This window comes from Carcharodon carcharias, chromosome 32 (genome assembly GCF_017639515.1).
Source record: "Carcharodon carcharias isolate sCarCar2 chromosome 32, sCarCar2.pri, whole genome shotgun sequence".
In the NCBI taxonomy this organism is placed as follows: domain Eukaryota; kingdom Metazoa; phylum Chordata; class Chondrichthyes; order Lamniformes; family Lamnidae; genus Carcharodon; species Carcharodon carcharias.
In genome coordinates this window covers 13,928,859-13,943,264 of record NC_054498.1, presented here as the reverse complement: position 1 = coordinate 13,943,264, position 14,406 = coordinate 13,928,859, and the positions used below count along the sequence as shown (strand labels likewise).

The 14,406-nt window shown below is 46.1% G+C and overlaps 1 protein-coding gene across 1 annotated transcript in view; it reads left to right on the top strand.

The window, feature by feature from the left end:
- LOC121271970 (potassium/sodium hyperpolarization-activated cyclic nucleotide-gated channel 1-like) overlaps positions 1–14,084 on the top strand; it is a 315,889-nt gene extending 301,805 nt beyond the window's left edge. The window contains exon 8 of the mRNA XM_041178229.1: positions 12,490–14,084. Coding sequence (XP_041034163.1) covers positions 12,490–14,084 — 1,595 coding nt within the window. The remainder of the gene's footprint in view (positions 1–12,489) is intronic.
- Positions 14,085–14,406: the final 322 nt, after the last annotated feature.

The following is a 14,406-nucleotide window of genomic DNA, read 5'->3' as shown; positions in this document are numbered from 1 at the left end:
CAGAAGCTGAGCAGCGGTACAATAGGAGCCATGGCACCACAAGGGCAGTGGTGGAGAGAACCATTGGTCTTCTCAAGATGCATTTCTGATGCCTGGACCGTTCAGGGGGCGCAGTCCAAAACCCCCCAATCGTGTGTCACTGATAGTGGTTGCATGCTGCACTCTCCACAATCTGGCGCTGGAAAGGGGGGACATAGTGGAGGAAGAAGATGTTGACACAGCTGCTCTGCAGCACACGATGAGTCCAGCAGTGAGTCAGAGGATGAGCATGGTCAGGAGAACACTGAGGGGATAGACCCTGACCTGGGCAACCTCCATGGAGGCAAGGACACCCGGGAGCTTTGATCCGACGCTCCTTCAGCTAGCACACCAAAAATAAACCACTACCACATGCCAGGGCTGCAGGCTCCATACCCGATTACTGACTGGAACATTTCCCTGGTGAACAACATGCACCATGTGCCATTTCAATAAAGTTCAATGACAAGCAAGTCACTCACAACATCATGGATTACCCTTCACCTGCAGAACTAATGAAGCACCCAGAGGCTTGTTGAAAACAAACACATTTACTGATGTGGAGCCTGGTATACATAAATCAAATTAAATGGAAAGGTATTCTTTACACTGATTTATAACGAACTTAAAAGTGGGGCAAAAAATGACATCAGTGATAAGCCTGTGTTGTTGCTAAGGTGATTTACATAGCATTTGTGGGTGTTATGCCTAGGCTCCCCCCTCACTGGCACCGGCATTGGAGACAGCCTGCTCACTCTGCTGTCCTGTTGGCCTTGATGACCTTGGCGGTGATTCTCTGGCCCGCGGAGCCAGTGCTGGCCCCACCTGGGAGGGAGCGGCTAGTGGCACGGCTGGTATCTCCCCAGTCGCTGCATCCTCATTGGATGCCATGGTCACTGGCAGAGGGGCGGAGGAGCTGCTACCCTCATCCGGAGTGCCCCAAGAGGAGCCCGCAGAGACGACAAGCAGCTCATGCACCAACGTCAGGTTGCTCTGGACCTTCCTGAACCTTTGACGGACGGGCACCGAGCTGGGATACAATCCATCTCCCACACTGACACTGACCAGCTGAGGCCAATGCCATTGTGAGGTCTTGCGGGACTGAGCACATCCCCAGGAAGCCCTGATTGTTCTCCTGGAGGAGCCTCCCCATGAGAGTCCCCACTCTCTCCATGGAGGAGGCAGTGCACTCGGCCATGAGGGTCATTGCATTACTCACCTTCCGCATGGACTCCTCCATCATGGAGACCATGGCACGCATTCCCTCATGTATCTACGCTAGATCCTCCTGCACACCCTGCTGGACTTCCAGTGTCTGCTGCCTCAGGGGTGACTCCAGAGGCTCATTATCAGCCACCAACTGAGCATCTTCCTGGTCCCCAGCAGCCCTTCGACTGCCGGCGCCCTGGGCACTCTCTGCCTCCACTTGCACCTCAAGCGAGTGTGAAGTGCCCTCACCGCTGTGCACTGAGATACTAGCCAACGATCTTATCCTCACCAAGGTGCTGATATCTGAGCTGGTGCCTGTCTGGCTGAGAGGGTGTGACGCTGGTGCATTTAGATCCTCCGTGTCCTCAGGGGTGAGTGGTGGTCCTTCAGGGCCCTGACCCCGAGGATCTTCTGGTGAACCTGAAAGGAAGAACAAGGACATGTGATTAGTTGAAGTTGTTACACTGTTCCTGTGCATGCCTGGCACCCAGATCAGGGCGCCCTCGTCTTTCCATTATCAATGGGGATTCCATGTTGGAGGCTCAAATCTATATAGAGATTAGAGTGGAATGGTTGCAATGACAGACATTCTGACCTCAGGGCACTGCGCTCTTACCTCCCTGTGGAACCCCGACCTCACCGGATGATCTAGGCGCAAGGTGTCTCTCCAGCTCCAGTGCCTTCTGCTCATATCTGGTCAAGATTAGAAGGTGGCGCAGTCCTCTGCCAGTCCGCAGCCTCTCAGTGTTACTGTGGGCTGTCTTCTCCTGAAAGGAGAGAGGAGCATTGATTGGTCCACCCTGTACCTGCAGCGCCATTGCAGCCTGGACAACCCCACCTGAGAAAAAACTTGCAGGGCTCAGCCGATTCGTGATCCTGGAGCCGCAAGACACTCAGTCCAAGCAGCCAGGGTTCACCCCCTTGGCCAGATGCTGCCTCGTTGACATTTTCCACTCACACTCTAAGAACCCTGAGATCCTTTGGGATGGGGGGACGGGGGGTGGGGGGGTTGTGGGGTGGGGGGAGTGGTGCCACACCTAACTGCTGTGCTAAGTGACCTAATCCAACATGGTACTCACCCTTCATGATCACAAGGGGTCATTGAAGCGCTTGTGGCCCTGCACCCGTGTGCACCTTACCACATCCTGGGAGCTCACCCTGGATGCCACCTCCTCCCAGGCATTTTTGGTGAGGTGGGAGGTCCTTCTCCTCCCATCCCTGGGGACCAGTGTAAGTCTGCAGGCTGCCACCCCCTCCAGGAGGGCAGTGAGACACTGGTCTGAAAACCTCGGGGCCGATTGTCCCGCTGACCTGCCCTCCCGCCCGCCCTGATCGGCAACAACGCTCAGCATCCGGACGGCTCTGCAAAGCCAATGGCAGCCTTCGCGTGGCTGCCGCGGCCATTTCTGAACAGGCCGCCGGGTCACCATCGGACCCGATGGACATTGAGCTCCCACCCCCGTGCGCTCCATCGTGCTGAAGGCGGAGAACTGCCGTTACGCTGGGTGGGCCTTAATTGGCCTGTCCGGGTAAAATGGTGGCACGCACCCGATAGCGGAGGGGGTTGGGTTCCCACCTGCTCCCGCAGAGCCCGGCTGACGCGGGGAAAAATTCAGGCCTATGTGTCTGAATTCAGCACGAGCAAATTAATTTAGCGGCCTGTTCAGCACCCAACACAAACAGGCTAGGGACGCTAAAGGGTAGAATTTTACATCCTGCGGACAGGCGTCTGACCCGATCGGGCGTAAAATCGTGCAAGACGACTTCGGGTGAGCACGCGCACGATATTTCACTCGGCGGGTGTGTGCAAAAGTTGGAAGTGCGCCCACCGACAATTAAGAGGGCAATTAAGCCCATTAACGGTGCAATTGATTCCAATTTTTCATTGCCCGTCCAACCTTATGGTTGGCGGATGGGTGAATTGGCCAGGCGGCCTTTGCATTTTTCTTCAAACTTCATCCAAGGACGGGGTGAAATGAAATAAAAATAAATTTCTCTGGACAGAATTTTTATCAGTTAGATCTTCAGGTGATCGATCATGATGCACGGACACTTTTTTTTCTCAGCTTTTAAAACATTCATTTCAGCTTTTTCCAGGTCTGCAGCTGCCTTTCGAGGGGAACTCTTTCACCGCGCTCACCCATGCGGCGTCGTCACACCCGCCCTCTTCCCCCCCTCCCCCCCCCCCCCCCCCCCCCCCCCCCCCCCACCCCGGCAGCGCTGAGCATTTCAGTGTGTGTGTCTCATGCTGACTGGCTGTTAATTGGCCAGCCAGCATAAAATCGCGATGCGGGCCCCATCGTGGTGGGCAGTCCATTTCCTGACCACTCCTGGGCTTGCCGAAGGTAAAATTCAGGCCAAAGAGATTAGAGACTGATGAACGTTACCTTCTGCAGCAATCTGGCTCATTTTCTTTTGTGAGAAAGATGCTAAAAGCAGATGGCAAAAATCTTTTTCCAACATTGGCTCTTGATGTGCTGAAAGGTTAACTGCAGGTATTACCTACTCCCAGTTGCTCTAAAGTATGGTGATGGGTCTTTTTAATAAACCATCACTGTCTTTGTGCTAATGACATTGTCATGATGGTGTTAGGGGGGAAATTCCAGGATTTTGACCCAGTGACGATGATGGAATTACAATATCATCCCATCCGTCAGGATGATGTTTGACTTGAAAGTCACTTGGAGGCGAAGACACCACGGCGCTGGAAAAACAGTGAATTTGTTATGTTTTAAGTTAGATTGTTCAGAAGAATACATCTGATCGGCCTGAAGAGTATTGAAATGTGTAAACTCTCTCATTAAAAAAATATATAAATTTACAAACGAAAAGTAAAGCTTCACTAGTTTCTGAGGGTTTCGTACAACAGATCATTGGCTACATATCTCAAATGGTCAGTGTATCCAATCATGTTGAGTCCAAAGCTGGCTAAAATGGAAAACTTTATTTTCTCAATCTTCTTTCCTCTCCTGAAATATTCCGATGGGTTTCAGTTGCCCCTCTGATACCTGGTCCAAGAGATTCATGTGTGATTACTGGCATTGGTAGATGGTTCAACAGCTGACTGGGATAGAACTCACAATAAAGCCCAATGCTGTCCTCATGTCACATCCACATGTAGACTTCCAGCTGGCACATAATTTTGACTGAAAACTGATTGTCTTTTCCCCATTGAAGCATGAGCACTGAAACGTAGTTTCCTTATTATCGCCCCAGATGCAATCTATTAACGACGTACAGACAGGGGAGTCAAAGCTTCTCGAATATTTTGGCTCCAGTCACTAATTGGATCAAACCATTAAGAATGAGCAAAAATTCTGAGGAATGCAACTTTACATAATTTTCTTTTCACCATTAAATGGCTGATGGTAAAAATCTCCATGGGGAATAAAGGATTTGCTAGCATGTTGCAGCTAATTAGTAGATTAATGCCTCTTAGAATAGCTAGTAGGATTACTGGAATTAATCCATTAATGCATGGCAAAACCTTGCAATCCTAGAATGAGTTCACATTTAACGCACAATTTAATCTGATTTGGCCTGGCTAACCTCAAAAAAAAGTTGCAGCCATGTGACCATATAATTATTATTACTTGGAATAAAAGTCTGAGTTACTAAATAGACATTGCAGGAAATATTTGAATCCAATGGACTATTCAAAAGTATATTTGGAAAGAAATTTTGAGTCCAATTAATTCTGGTCTATTTGCTGATAACTGTGGCAAACCCCACAGTATGTTTCATGCTGGGTCCCGAGGTCTTGTTTCGTATTTTAATGCACTCTCTGTCCCTTTCTCTAATAGAAAGCAGGCCTGTCCTTTCACCTTAATGGAGCATTGCTAACAACTTGCAGTTTATTTCAAGATTATTTTATTTTGACAAGTTTCTGGTCCTTATCCTTATCCCTATTGTACCCTCCAAAGGCTAACTGTGATTTACACCTAAAGGTGCAGCAGTCTGACTAATGGACCAAGTAAGTTCTTTCTCAGAAGAAAAGATAACCCCTTTGCTTCCATTCCATTTTCAGTCCTTGTCACTTCAATAATATGAAATATTATCAATAGTTCCTTATTCTTCTGTCCAGAATGTTTTGTAGTCACCTATATAGGCGATTCCATCATTGTCACTGTGTCAAAACCCTGGAATATCCCCCCTTGCACCATCACAACAATGTCATAAGCACCAAGACCACAATGGTTTACCAAAGAGACCCATCACCACATTTTAGAGCAATTGGGAGTAGGCAATGAACGCAGTAACTATATAGCTAGAAATAATCTTAACTTCTACTTCCCTGTAAGAATTCTGGTGTATGAGTGTGGTAGGTTGGTGGCAACAGTACTGTAGCTTCAAGCCAGTGGTCTACATGTTCAAAGCCCGCTATGTGAAATCGAATTCAATAAATCTTGTAACTTGTGGTTTCAAAGATATGATCATGAGTGCTACTGTTTTATTTAAAAAACCCAAAAGTTCCTTAGCAAAATAAAATGACTGTTTCCTGTCCCTGGCCTAACCTAGTTGTGGTTGACTTTCTTTTGTTATATTTTTCCTGCAGATAAGCAATAATTGCAGCTCTTTCAGTATTGTTTACATAGCAAGACCTAAAGGAAGCCAAAAAAAAGAACTGGAGTACAGTGTAGAGTTCTGGTTTCCATACCTAAGAAAGAATATACTTTCCTCAGAAGGGGAGCAACAAAGGTTTAACTAGATTGATTCTTGGAGTCACCCTTGAAGACGGGGTGAGTTGTAGGGTAGTGAGTGATCTCCTTGAAACATATAGAATTCTTAGAGGGTTTGACAGGATAGGTGCTGAGGGGCTGTTTCACCTGGCTGGAGAGACTAGAACTAGCGGGCATAAATTCAAGATAAGGGAGCGGCCATTTAAGGTTGAGATCAGGAGAAATTTCTTCACTAAGAGGGTTATGAATCTTCAGAATCCTCTACTCCAGAGGTTTACGGATGTTCAGTTGTTGACTATATTCAAACTGGGAACGATAGATTTTTGGACTCGAAGGGAATCAAGGCATTCGGGTAGGAAAGCAGATTTGAGATCAGGAATCAGCCATAATCTTATTAAAAGATTGAGCAGGCTCAAGGAACCATATGGCCTACTCATTCTGCTATTTCTTATGTTCTTATTTTCTTGTAACCTCATTGGCGTATGGAACTAAAATGTTTGAAAATAGACCTCAGAATTGCAACCCATAATCCCCCATGCCATGATAAGAGCAAATTGCTACAGTGTAGATCAGCTGTTTAATTAACTGATGCAACTGAATTCATTGCATACTTTAGAACTGATGTTTTAATTATTATATGGTGAGATTATACAGTGCAGATAAATATAGTAATACTCATAATATGGTTTAATCAGATCCTTGCAATAGTCTGACAATGCACAACACAAACTACTCACCATATTTTTTCTTCCTGGGTTTTATCTCCCTTGTATTCCCACAATCCCTTCATTCCTATATCCCTTCCACTCCTGAAGGTGTAAACTCAGTTTCATGAAACCATGCAGAGCGTATCTCACTGAAGTACCCATCCTTTTTCTTTTCTGAGCTTAGATAGGTTATTCAATCATAGAGGTGCTAAAGCCAAGCTCCATCTCATCTCTGACATATGCTATTTACACCAGAGGTGACTGAATAGCAATGGGCATTGGATCTGTGGCAATGAGTCTGTCCTTAAGTGCTCCTGCTGCAAACTCTGGCCAGGATGTTCGCTGATGATTTCACAATGTTCAGCACCATTCGTGGCTCCTCAGACACCGAAGCAGTCCATGTCCAAATGCAGCGAGACCCAGGCAATATCCAGGCTTGAGCTGACAAGTGGCAAGTAACATTTGCACCACACAAGTGCCAGGCAAGGACCATCTCAAGCAAGAGAGAATCTAGCTATCACTCCTTGACATTCAAGGCATTACCATTGTTGAATCCCCCATTATTAATATCCTGAAGGTTACCATTGACTAGAAACTGAACTGGACTAACCATATAAATACTGTGGCTACAAGAGCATGTCAGAGGCTAGGAATCCTGTGGCGAGTAACTCACCTCCTGACTCCCTAAAGCCTGTCCACCATCTACAAAGCAGAAGTCAGTGGTGTGATGGAATACTCCCCACTTGCCTGGATGAGTGCAACTCCAACAACACTGAAGAAGCTTGACACCATCCAGGACAAAGCAGCCCGCTTGATTGGCTCCCCTTCCACAAACATTCACTCCCTCCACCACCGACGCACAATAACAGCAGTGTGTACCATCTAGAAGATGCACTGTAGGAACTCACCAAGCATCCTTAGACAGCACCTTCCAAACCCACAACCACTACCATCTACAAGGACACGGGCAGCAGACACATGGGAACACCACCACCTGGAAGTTCACCTCCAACCACTCACTATCCTGACTTGGAAATGTATCACCGTTCCTTCAGAATCCTGGAACCCCCCTTCCTAACAGCATTGTGGATGTATCTACACCACATGGACTGTAATGGTTCAAGAAGGCAGCTCACCACCACCTCAAGAGCAGTTAGAGGTGAGCAATAAATGCTGGTCCAGCCAGTGATACCCACATCCCATGAATGAATAACAAAAAAAAATAGCTGCCTTGGTACATCGAACATCTGGCTTTGTGAGTTTTAATGGCTCAGTATCAGAAAGGAACACTTTCAGGCTTTTAAGTCTGACTGAGATGATTACAGTAAAGCTTCACCTCACTTGTCAACAACAGGAAAAAATGCCAGCTTTCATATCAGGCACTTGGAAAAGGAATGGAACATTATGCAGTGTGTTATTGAGTTCACGAGGGGAAGGGTGTGGCTTTGCTCAGTGTTGGGCCAAGAATCCGGGAGACCCTGTTATGAAGTTTTGGGGTAGAAGCAGTTATATATTCAGCTAGAGATATTTAGAATTAGAACTGCACTTGCTGTTAAACGTGGGCCCTTTATTATTATTATTTCCTAACAGACTCCCTCTGCTAGTGCATGTTTGTATGGTAGCCTCAAGTGGACAAACTTCACAATGCAATTTTCACTACACTACTTCTGTCAATCTTAACAGCAGCAGCCTTATCTCAATAAATCCATGCACAATCCCACCTGAGCTTACTCCCTCACTCAGACCTCAGGTCAAAGTTGCAGATTGGGTACGAATAGCATCATAATTAAAGGAGGACCCCTAACTAGAAATAAAAAAAACAGATAGTAAGTGTTTCTACAAGTATTTAAAAAGGAAAAGAATAATTAAAGGGTGTGTTGGTCCTCTAGAAAGTAAGAATGGAGAATTAATAATTGGAAATAAGGAAATGGCAGAAGTGTGGAACAGATATTTTGTGTCTGTCTTCACTGTCAAAGACACAAATAACATCCCAGGAATACTTGTAAATCAAGAGGTGAAAGGGAGGAAGGAATTCAAAACAATTACAATCACCAAGGAAAGAGCACTGAGAAAATGATTAAAAGTAAAGTCTGACAAGCCCCAGGATCTGATGACCTGCATCCTAGGGTCTTAAAAGTAGTGGCTACTGAGATAGTAGATGCTCTGGTTTTAATTTTCCAAAAAAGGTCTTATCAGATTAGAAAATAGCAAATGTAACTCTATGCAAAAAAGGAGGAAGACAGAAAATAAGAAACTACAGGCCAATTAGCTTAACACCTGTCATAGGGAAAATGCTAGGATCTATTAATAAGGAGACTATTAAAAGCAAATTATGTTTGACTAATTTATTAGAGTTCTTTGAGGAAAAACAAGCAACATGGATAAAGGGGAACCTGTAGGTGTGGTGTACTTGGATTTCCAAAAGTATTTGATAAGGTGCTGCCTCAAAAGTCACCACACAAAATAAGAGCTCATGGTGCAGAGGACAATGTATTAGCAAGGATAGTGGGTTGGTTAGCTTACAGGAAGTGGAGATTACAGATTTAAAGTGATTTGCAAAAGAAGCAAATGTGACTTGAGAAAAAGCTTTTTCAGACAACCAGTGGTTCGGATCTGGAATGCACTGCCTGGAAGTATGGTGGAGGTAGGCTCAATCGAGGCATTCAAGAGGACAATAGATGATTATTTGAATAGAAACAATGCGTAGGGGTACAGGGAAAAGGCAGGGCAATGGCACTAGGTCATAATGCTCATTTGGAGAGCCAGTGCAGATACAATGGGCCGAATGGCCTCCCTCTGTGCCATAAAAATTCTGTGATTTTGTGACAGTAGGGATAAATGAGTCATTTCCAGGCTGGCAAGCTGTTACTAGTGGAGTACCACAGGGATCAGTGCTGGGGCCTCAACTATTTACAATCTATATCAATGACTTGGATGAAGGGACTGAATGGATGGTTGCTAAATTTGCTGATGACACAAAGCTAGGTAGGTGAGTAGGGTGTGAAGAGGGCAAAGTGCATCTTCAAAGGGATATAGACATGTTAAGTCATTGGGCAAAATTTTGGCAGATGGAGTATAATGTGGGGAAATGTGAAGTTGTCCACGTCAGCAAGAAAAATAGAAAATCAATAAATGGAGAGAGATGGCAGAACGCAGTGGTACAGAGGGAGCTGCGTGTCCTTGTTCATGAATCACAAAAAGTTAGTATGCAGATACAGCAAGTGGTTAGGAAGGTGAGTGGAATGTTGGTGTTTATTGCAAGGGAAATTGAGTATAAAAATAGGGAAGTTTTGAAACATTTGTACAGAGGGTTGGTGAAACCACATTTGGGGTGCTGTGTACAGTTTTGGTCTGCTTAGGAAAGGATATAATTGTGTTAGAAGTGGTTCAGGTTAGGTTCACTCGATTGATTCCTGGGATGAAGGGGGTTGTCTTCTGAGGAAAGGTTGGACAGGTTGGGCCTGTATCCGTTGGAGTTTAGAAAAATGAGAGATGATCTTATTAAAAGGTATAAGATCTTGAGGGGAGTTGACAGGGTGGATGTCGGGAGAGTGTTTCCCCCTGTGGGAGAGGCTAGAACCAGGGGATACAGTTTAAAAATAAGGGATTCCCCATTAAAGACTGAGGATTTTTTTTCTCTCAGAGAGTCATTAGTATGTGGAATTCTCTTCCCCAGATAGTGATGGAGGCAGAGTCAATGAATATGTTTAAGGCTGAGTTAGATAGATTCTTGATTAACAAGGGAGTCCAAGTTTATAAGGGGGGAAAACAGAGTTTAGACCACAATCAGATCATTCGTGATCTTATCAAATGGCAAAGCAGTCTTGAGGGGCCGAATGGACTACAACTGCTCCTAATTTGTGAACCAGATGTTCGAAACCCTGTGTGGCTGCACCCCAGAGTTTCTCTGGAAGATGTGCTGGCAGATCCACCGAAAGCCCCTGCCCACTAACTACGGAGCAATCATCCGGCAAGTTTCAACTTTCATTGGGCAATGATCCTGCATCTGGAACTCTCAGAAACTCTGATTTAAAGCCTGACACACTTGGCAGAATAGTTACCCAGGAAAAGTTAGAAGGATTAAAACCTGTTCTAACTCCTGGGTAACAATACTAGTGATCCCCTGACTCCCCATTGGACCCATCTCCTGATACTGTAACTACCCTGCCCTGACTCCCTGATTACCGCCACATCCCCAAATAACCTCCTGACTCCCTCAAATGCCTCCTTGATCGACTACCCCTTGACTACGCCCTCACCCCAACTATCCCCCACTAGCCTCCCCCCCACGATTCACCCTACCCCGTAACCCAGTTACCTTACACACTTGTCTTCTCTCTTTAGCTTGTCAAAGTGGCATTTAAACTCAGGGACATTTAAACTGACTGGAATACGGCAGCTAGTGCCATTACAAGTAGCATGGTTTGATTCCCCCGACACTCCTACATCACGAAGGAAGGACTCCTGGCACAGGTACACTCCATGTTTCTCAGAAGGTCCAGGTTGGAAGTCCAAGTGAGAAATGTGGAGCTTCAGTGCCAGGTAAGTAAATAGGAGCAGGGTGGCAATCTGATGGTGATTTCCACTCCTTGGAAGATTCAGCCCTGTACATTCATATTTTCATATGCTTCCTTCCTGGGACCACCCTGACCGCCTGCTCCTAATTTGTGAAGGTTAATATTGGGAGGTGGCAGGAGGCAGAGGGATCAGAGGGGTAAGAGGCTGGCATTATTTTAACTCCTCCCAAACCGTCGCCCTTTGCTGTCTCGCTTTCTATCAGGTGGAGGACAGTTAAAATGGGGGCCAAAGTGTGCATAACTTTGCTGAAGACTGTACATGGAGTGCAAAGGTGAGCCAGCACTCCAAGCGGAGAGCGGGTCAGGAGATCAGAGGCACAATAGGCCCAATGGGAGCACGGTATGGTAGAATGACCTTGTTGAATTCTAAAGCTTCAATGATGGAATTATGCAGCCGCAGAGTGGATGCAGGAACTAAGCAGGGCCAATATAATAATAGGAGTTAGAAGCTTCTGCTTATAGAATCATAGAATGATAGAGTACAGGAGGAGACTATTCTGTCCACCACGCCTCTTTGAAAGAGCTATCGAATTAGTCGTACTCCCCTTCCCTTTCCCCACCGCTTTGCAAACCTTTTCTTTACAAGTATTTATCCAATTCCCTTTTGAAAGTTACCATTGAATCTGCATCCACTACACTTTTAGACAGTGCATTCCAGAGTGTAACTACAACAACTTACATTTATATAGCACCTTTAACATGGCAAAACTCTTCATTGGAGCATTATAAAGCAAAATATGACAGCAAACCATATAAGGAGATATTAGGTCAAATGACCCAAAGCTTGGTCAAAGGGGCAGGTTTGAGGGAGTATCTTAAATGAGGTAAGCGAGGTAGAGAGGCAGAGAGGTGTAGGGAGGGAATTCCAGAGCTTGGGGCCCAGGCAGCTGAAGACATATCCACCAATGGTGCAGTGATTACGATCAGAGGTGCACGAGGCCAGAATTAGATGAGCATAGATATCTTGGAAGGATGTGGGGCTGGAAGAGATTACAGAAAGATGGAGGGGTGAGGCCATGGAGGGATTTGTAAACAAGGATGGGAATTTCAAAATCAAGGCATTGCTTGACCGAGCACCAATATAGGTCATCGAGCACAGGGGTGATAGGGGAACGGGACTTGGTGTGAGTTACCACATGGGTAGCAGGGTTTTGATTGGCCCTATGTTTACAGAGTTTACACATTATGTAAAAAAAAATCCTCTTCAACTTCAACTCTAGTGCTTTGGGCCAATCACCTTGAATGGTTTAAACTGCCTTAAATAATCTCCTAATGTGTTCCTACTTGGTGTTTCTGCAGGCAAGAAAAACTCTATACTGCTCCATAAAGTGCAACATGATCTGAACTCTGGTGCCTTGAACTATCAGGAGAATGAGATAATCCAGCAGATTGTACAACACGACAGGGAGATGGCACAGAATATCCAAAATAATCCAGGGCCCACGGTTTCCACACCAGCACCAGTCATCTGGACACCACTGGTTCAAGCCCCACTGCAAGCAGCAGCAGCAACCACATCTGTGGCAATCGCACTCACACATCACCACCCACGCCTGCAGGGGAGTATGTTCCAGTCGCCGGTGTCCATTCTAAATTCAGTGGGACAAGGCAGTCAAACCCCGAGGCAGTTGAAGCAGATGCAATATTCTGCTCCTACCACAGGCCCCTCGTCAATGGGCTCTCCGTCCAGTACAGCATCCCAATTACAGACTCCCTGTGCAGAATCCCCCTCAGCCGCTCTCTTTCAGACCCACCAGCTCAAAAGCGGATCTGCTTCCAGCAGCTTGAGTCAGCTCCAGCAGCTCGCAACCAGCTCTCCCACCACGAGCTCGGCTCCTGCTCATTCAGGTGCAACTTCAACTAGTTTGAGTCAAATTCAGCCATCCAGAGCAAGCTCACCTGCGTCCAGCCTTGGCCAACTCCAACAGTTTTTGAGCAACTCACCTGCGTCTGGTGTCCAACCGTCTTCGCTGGGATCATCCTCCCCTATCTTCACGCATCTCCACCAACCTTCATCTAGCCCAACTGCCAGTGGCTTTAGCCAATTCCAATTCACTACCAAATCACCTCCGGTGAGCACTGGTCACCTTCAGTTTCCAGGCAGTGCACCATCAGTGGGACTGAAGCAGTTCCCGCACCTAACACCCAGCTCTCCCTCAGCTGGTCAAGTTGGAACAGGTTCCCCTTCATCCAGCACAAGTCCCGTCCCTCAAGCAGCTTCAAGCTCCCCATTGGCGCGCTTTCAAATGCCACAAAGTGGGCGAGGACAGCAGCCGTGCTCTGTGATCCAAGTTCAACCAGAAAAACTCTGCTATTCATCGGCTGCTGTGTCACCACTACAACATTCAGGTGCTGCTTCTCTGTCCTGCACTCTTAATGCTCCAAGTCCTCCAGTTCAAAGTCCAGTGAGTAAAAGAACATTTCAATGTGTCTCGCCTGATACATCAGGCTCCCACTCTCCTATCCTGATGCCACAAACCCCTACAGCCCTTCAGCAGATCATCACTCTAAAAAGTACGCAGCCATTGCCAATTGGACACTTCACGCAGGACGTTAAGGTAATCTCTGCCTCTCAGCCAACCTTGCCCCAAGAGTTGGCGCAAGCAATGCATCGAAGCAGTCCTTCCTCAGTAAGAGAGTCCGTGGGCAGTGGGACCACCTTTTCTAGACCCAGGCGCCTGAGTAAACCTTGCAGCTCCATTCCTGAGCGTATGACTCTACCTAGACAGATGTCGTCAGGCTCTTTACCTCAACCACAAGGACAAGTACCTGGAGCATCTGCTACTACTTTTCCAACCCCATTATCTAAAGACGAAACTGTTCCTCAGAAGGGATCAGTAACCTTTGAATCTGATTTAGAACCTGTCCGGTCTAAGCTCCCTTCCAACTTGTGAGGTTATACGAAGACCTAACAGGTCACAGATAACCAAGTTTATTATATATATAATTCTCTTTTCTCCTGTATAACTGTGATTTTTTTTTTAGATAACCAGTTATTCTAGAGCTATAGTTTTGTGTCACATTATTTTATAAATTTTCATACAAAGGAACGGATAACTCTTTAAAACTGCTGCAGATAAACATAGTACGGCCTCTTTCGCAGAATTAGAATTAATAGCAAAATGATATAAGGACACTAAAATGTAATTTTTTGAAGAAGAAAACACATTTAACAACTATTGAAGCTTCATTAAAGGTCAGAAACAATCTAGCACC